The 7,320-nt window shown below is 36.5% G+C and overlaps 1 protein-coding gene across 1 annotated transcript; it reads left to right on the plus strand.

Annotated features, from left to right (window-relative positions):
• Positions 1,706 to 6,517, plus strand: LOC109235615 (regulatory protein NPR3). Its single transcript, XM_019401796.1, has 4 exons — positions 1,706 to 2,945; positions 3,738 to 4,488; positions 5,258 to 5,455; positions 5,966 to 6,517. Exons 1-4 carry the CDS (start codon positions 2,391 to 2,393, stop codon positions 6,226 to 6,228), a joined length of 1,767 nt encoding a protein of 588 aa, XP_019257341.1. The 5' UTR covers positions 1,706 to 2,390; the 3' UTR covers positions 6,229 to 6,517.

A 7,320-nucleotide genomic window follows, 5' to 3' on the forward strand; every position in this document is an offset into this window, starting at 1 on the left:
GCATTATAATTTTAACACACAACACCAAATAGTAGATAAGAAATAATATCTACATAACTAATGCTTGTATTAATAACCCATACTTTACTAATCCATGCATTACTAATACACCTTATTCCACTTTATTCTTATACACCTTACCAAACGACCCCTTAGTAATACCTTGTTTGGTATACTTTTCAACATATGTATAACCAATACAAGCATTAGTTATACACCCTATTTGATATTATCCTATGTATAGCTAATGCATTGCAAACTGTGGTATTAGCAATACCAATGGTATTAATGCATTCATTAGCATGGTTAAAGATAAAATTATCCTTAAAGTCTCTTAAAGCTAATTTTTAAAAATTATGCAATGCATTTTAATTTTTAATACACCACACCAAACAATCAAAAAAAAAAAAAAATAGTCTCTGCATAACTGACTTATGCATGCATTACTAATACACCTTAATGACCACTATTCATATACACCCGAGTAGATGTGGTAAAATAGTTAAAAGAAAATAATTATCCACCCATATTATCCATCAAAAAATAGGTTGGATAATGAACCATTTAAAAACGGGTCGAATATGGATAAAGAACCATATTATCCACTTAGAAAATGGTTAACCACATGGATAACCAATGGATAACAAATGTGTTTAACGTTTACATTTGTAAAGTCTCAAATTGGAGTTGCTCAAGTTTGGAAGACAAGGAATTCTCTCATAAGTGATCATATTTAAGAAGCCATGGATAATATGGATATTCATATTATCCGCCGGATAAACCCATTTCTATCCGTCTCAAATAGGGGTTGAGTCGGATAATTTATCTATTTTTTAAATTATCCGTTTTAACCCGCTCATATCCGACCCGATCCGCCCGTTTGCCACCCCTACGCCCGAGCAAACGACCCCTAAAGAAAATATGTTACTATATGCATACGGGAAGGGAAATAAAACGTAAAAGAAGAATGACGATACCAATGACGTGTATAGAAGCCAACAAAGAGAGGTGACAGCATCTGCTGCGTCAGCTTAACGACTTCACCCCCTGACCAACACCTCACATAATTAAACGCTTTTATACAACTGGAGCCATTGGACCCGCAAAACACAAAACGGGTCGAGTATCATATACTAATAAGGGTCGGGCCTAATAACTCCTTTCTATTATAAAGTTTCTTTTTTTTCCCTCCTTATCAAATACTCCATATTAACACTAATATTTAATGGTAATATTTCACATTTATTACAAAAAAAAAACACTAATATTTAAATAGGAACCACATGAAATCACAGAACTGATTATTTGATAAGACTGTAATGATAGAGAGAAAATTAGCATTGTTCTTCTGCCAAAATAAAACCTAAAAATGGAAATTTAAATTTAAAAAGAAAATCTTATACAATTATATGTTTAGTGTAGAAAGATGAATTGAATGTCTGGGACAAGGAAAATATTACTCAATTTGTCCCTTGTAAACTTAATCAAAAAGCTAATCTAGGATAAAGAGAGTAACTATTTTCTATTAACATCACATGCAATCAGAAACAATTTATTCTTCTCTGTTAAAAAGCTTCTCAAAATAATTAACAAAACAAATGGAAAAAATCCCAATCGGGTCGATACCAAATAATGAGATATCTCATGAATCGGGTCCAAGTATATTGTCTATACTACAACGATTAGGAACATGGATTCTTCTGCACAGCCCCACACAGCCAAAAAAATAAAATAACTTTGCGTCATTTTCTTACGAAATTTCCCTGAGACACGTGGGTCCAATTCGCTGTTTCCTCAAAGCAACCAGGGACAAATTTTCTTGAATTCTAATCCTTTAGTCTTTTTTGGTTGCACTTCGTATCTAGCTCAGAAAAAAAAAAACAGTATTTTTAGCTCTGCAATTGCAAATTTTCTCGTTTTTTAGCTGAAGTGAATGTTATTCCAATTGGGTAAGTTGTGATCAAGCAGTTGAAGTTTTTTGTTGCAAAATTTGCCAGTTATCTTGACTTTTTGTGAAGTTGGTAAATTTTTCATTTGGGTAAGTTGTGATCAAGCAGTTGAAGATTTGCACTTTGTATTTTTACTGCGAAATTGCAGTTTTGTTGATTATAGATGGGGTGGAATTGTTAATTTCTTCTAAAGTTTAAAAGGGTTGATTTGGTTATACCTGAAATAGGGAGAATATGAGTTGTAGTTTGGAATTTACTTCTTTTCTTGCTCTGCATAGTTGAATGTTATTAGAAAACTTATAGAAAGTTTTGGTCAAACTTTTGTCCTTTGAGAGGAATTTCTTGTATTGGTGATTGGTTAAAAACTTAAGATTTTCTGGACTTTGACTATCTTAGATGTAGATAAATTTTGTATATGTTTTTAGACCATTAGATTGGGAAATGGCTTGTTCTGCTGAACCATCATCATCTATAAGCTTTACTTCATCTTCCATTACATCGAATGGGTCGATTGGCGTTGGCCAAAACACACATGCTTATGGTGGCTCTGAGACAGGGAGTAGTTATGAAATCATCAGCTTGAGTAAACTCAGTAACGATTTAGAGCAACTCTTGTCAGATTCCAGCTCTGATTTTACTGATGCTGAGATTGTTGTTGAGGGTGTTTCACTTGGTGTTCACTGTTGTATATTAGCTGCCAGAAGTAAATTTTTTCAGGATCTTTTTAGGAAAGAGAAGGTAAGTTGTGGAAAGGAAGGTAAACCAAGATATTCTATGACCGATATTTTGCCTTATGGTAAGGTTGGATATGAGGCTTTCGTTACCTTCCTAAGCTATTTGTACTCAGGAAAATTGAAGCATTTCCCTCCGGAGGTATCAACGTGTATGGACAGTATATGTGCTCATGACTCTTGCAGACCAGCAATTAGTTTTAGTGTGGAGTTGATGTATGCCTCTTCCGTGTTTCAGGTTCCAGAGCTTGTGTCACTTTTCCTGGTAACTAACATGCTTTCTGCTGATTAATGTACATTTCAAGTGATTTTGTGGTGTTTGTTGTGATGCAAGCTAACAAGGCCAAATACAAAAGATTATGCTTTGTCTAGCTTGACCACTGATAATTAGATTGTATTATGAAATCTCTGTATGAACTGTGAGGTTTTCATTTGAAATGATTTTTTCTTCTGAACTTCTGTCAATTTGTCAAAGAAAGTATATGGTCAATACGTTTATCGTATTAAAGTGGTATCCAGTTAAGGAATATTCTGCAATGTCATGATTTTGTGCATAATCATACACAGCAATGCCATTGTGTTGTGTATCCAATTTGTCGCTACCTGTATCATGATATTCTTTTCAGTGTCCGATATTGGTTGTTAGGAGAAAAGTAGTTCTACATTTGTTTCAAACAGAAGAAGCTAGTCATTGCAATAAGGACCTTGTCAAGTTGACATGGAATATCCCCAAGCCATTGATGGATATATGCACTAAGTTTGAATTTCCTTTGTTGGATTTTACTGATATGTTTGAATTTAGCTTGCATATCCAATAATTTGTGTTAGGCAGTTGGACATCATTGTCAGTTTTAAGTTTTGAGGGTACTGGTCTTTGCAGTAACTGTTCCAGCTCTGCCTAATGATACTAAACAAAATGAATATTGGATACATGTAATCTACGGCTGCTGCCAGTTACATAAAAGCTGATGCATTTTGTCAAAAATATATAGAGAATTTTTCCCTACCGGCAACAATCAAGAGTACAGTCTGCTAAAACTAGCTCATATAATTGCAGAGACGCCTTATCAATTTTGTTGGGAAGGCTCTTGTGGAAGATGTTATCCCAATACTTAGAGTTGCTTTTCATTGCCAATTGGGCGAGCTTCTCGCTCATTGCGTTGATAGAGTAGCACGATCAGATCTTGAAATCACATGCATTGAGAAAGAGGTTCCCTTTGAAGTTGCAGAGAGTATTAAATTATTGCGGCCAAAATGTCAGGTTGATGAAAGTAAGGTTCTACCTGTGGATCCCTTGCATGAAAAGAGAAAAAATAGGATATACAAGGCATTGGATTCGGATGATGTTGAACTTGTCAAGCTTCTACTGAGTGAGTCTAACATAAGCTTAGATGAAGCCTACGCTCTTCATTATGCTGTTGCATATTGTGATCCCAAGGTTGTGACTGAGGTTCTTGGACTGGGTGTTGCGGATGTCAACCTACGTAATACTCGTGGTTACACTGTGCTTCACATTGCTTCCATGCGTAAGGAGCCAGCAGTAATTGTATCGCTTTTGACTAAGGGAGCTCGTACATCAGAGACTACATTGGATGGGCAGAGTGCTGTTAGTATCTGTAGGAGGCTGACTAGGCCTAAGGAGTACCATGCAAAAACAGAACAAGGTCAGGAAGCAAACAAAGATCGGGTATGTATTGATGTTTTGGAGAGAGAGATGCGTTGCAACCCAATGGCCGGAGATGCATTGTTTTCTTCCCCAATGTTGGCCGATGATCTGCACATGAAACTGCACTACCTGGAAAATAGAGGTACCATTTAAAATACGGTAATCTTGGGTTTCCTCTTTTTACCAACCAAGGCCCAAGCAACTTCTAGTCTTGCAGTTCTGGAAGCTAGCTTCCTTGGTCGAGAGTTAATACTAAGCAAGATTAGTAGTCCTACCGGGCCTTGTTCATTGATAGTAGTTACGAGACTAAAATTTAAGCGTTTCATATCATTAGATCATGATCTCAAATTTGGAAATCTACGGAGAGAGCAGCCTTTAAATTTTTACCTTAACAGTTAATGTTGAAAGCACGGTAAGCTTGGCGCACATAAAGAAAGTGTTGGCCTATTTGCACCAGGATACATTGTTGACTAATAGGTACTCACCTCCTGTTAGAAGTCATTTATATTAGTTCATTATTACTCTAACATCTTGGGGAAGATCTCAGTGGGGCCAAGTCTTGGTACATGAACTACAGTTGTACCATTTCTTGGACAATCAGGCTGATCACAATACTAGTTGATGCCCACACAAAGAGTATGAGGAAATCTAGGGTATATTGACTTATCCAGCCAAAAGAAATAAAATACGCACACACACACAGAGACAGAGTAACTTCTGCATTATATGATGACTTGGGATGCAGTGATGATGTTATTATTTGTCAGGTTGTTTGTTTTTGTTATGTGCAATATCTCATCTGTCAAATTTTGATTTGGTTTCACACTCAATTTTGATGAGTCTGTTGTGGCCCTCGCATGAATCAAGTATGACGCTGAGCAAATAATCTCGTGATGGCTTTTGTATTACAGTGGCATTTGCACGGTTACTGTTCCCTCTTGAAGCCAGACTAGCCATGCAAATTGCAAATGCTGAGACTGCAGCTGAAGTAGCTGTCCGTTTGGCATCTAAAAGTACATCTGGGAACTTGAGGGAGGTTGATTTGAATGAGACACCCATAAAGCAGAAAGAAAGACTTCTTTCAAGGATGCAAGCCCTCTCGAAGACAGGTATCCACTGATAGCCAGTCTATTTATTAAGATCGTCTTAAATGCATCTAATTTCCTATTATTTCCAATTTCATCATCGTCTAATCAGTAGCAACTTAAGTGTCATGAAGAGCATCTAGACCTGAACCCACTTTTTGCTCCACCGTCCTCCCTCCTTATTCTCCCAAAATAGGAAAAGAAGGAGAAACAAAGAATGCAAATTAATATTGGTTTTTTCTGTAGCATTAACAACCAATGTTAATCCCCGAAATATCCAGGAGAAATGAAATTATAAATATGTGTGTGTAGGGTTTTACTAACCTACTACATGACTATAGCACTGTCACTTTATGTCCAATTTTTTCCCATCAATTACCCTTTGTGACTTGAAAGAATGACCATATGTTTTCCTTGTAACATATTCTTGATTTGCACATATAGATTCCATCATGGACTAAGAATGCCTTAACAATTGTATTTTCAAGATTCCTCTTGTCATTATTCTTAATTAATTCTGTTTCATGGTTGCAGTTGAGCTTGGCAAGCGCTATTTTCCGCATTGCTCCCAAGTTCTGGATAAGTTTATGGAGGATGACTTACCCGACTTGATTTTCCTTGAGATGGGCACTCCAGAGGAGCAAAAGATCAAGAGGAAGCGATTTAAGGAGCTCAAAGATGACGTTCAACGGGCATTTAACAAAGACAAGGCTGAACTTCATAGCTCTGGCTTGTCCTCATCATCATGTTCCTCTTCTTTTAAAGATGGTGCAAGTGTCAAACTTAGGAAACTATGAGTAAATAGGGTTTTATCCTATAGGTTCTCTACCATCTCAGTTTTGGATGTAAGATTCACAGTTCTAACAAGACTATCTTGTAAAACCTTCATTAGAGTGCCTGCTCTGTCATTATCCATTTAACATGTTTACAGTAGAAAGAAAGTTGCATAGGGACGAGCTTGCGGAAATACTAATGATGTAAAAATGATTCACTGTTATGGGAAGTTTATTTGTTTTATCACTTACAGATATCACTTGGTGCACTAGATAAACTTCTGAGAATAATATATAGTCATTTCTTGTTGCAGAAGATGGAGTTTATGTTGAGTTGCAGATCCTTTTCACGTTAACAAGGCCTCGTCTTTGAAAAAAAAGAACTGTGGAACTTATTTTGCTTCATCTCAGTACTACTATTATCTTCTTTCTATTCTCGTCGAATACAAGTAAAGTTAAATATTCAATGCTTTTCTTCCACTTTATTCACCGTTGAGTTGTCTTTGTGAAAGAATCAGGATTACGCAGAATCCTCCAAAACCTTTCATCACGTATAATTTAATTCCTATGTTTCCAGTTGGCAAAGAACCAGATGGGTCTAAACCTCCCGGTTTAAACACCAGAAGCATTAAATAATTATCGCTTGAGGCATTCAAGAGTGTCATCTAGCAGTCAATAAACCGAGTAAAGATCATGAGAAATCCGAGAAACACAGTGATATTTTCCCATCTGCCTGAACCTTGAATGGGCAAAGCTACCCAGTGGTAATTAGTCACACTAAATCGAAGAACATATCTACAAAGCCTATACCAGCCACCAAATAGGCTAACTTCAGAGTAACTTGTCACATAGGTAAGTAAATCTAGAACAATAGAGACTAGATTAACTGCGGAAGGACTTTCCATGGGAAGGAAACCATGAGACTTCATAATAAGAGCCTTTAATTTAACTGGCTATGGAGGTCCAATATAGAAGAAGCGGCCCTATGGAGGAAAGTTATCTTAGCCAAGTACGATATGGAAAGGAACTGGTACACAAGACAAACCACCAATACATGGAGTCTCATTATGGAAAAACATTAGCTTCTATGGGAGGAGTTCTCTAACTAGTATACAT

Source organism: Nicotiana attenuata, chromosome 12 (assembly GCF_001879085.1).
Source record: "Nicotiana attenuata strain UT chromosome 12, NIATTr2, whole genome shotgun sequence".
In the NCBI taxonomy this organism is placed as follows: Eukaryota; Viridiplantae; Streptophyta; class Magnoliopsida; order Solanales; family Solanaceae; genus Nicotiana; species Nicotiana attenuata.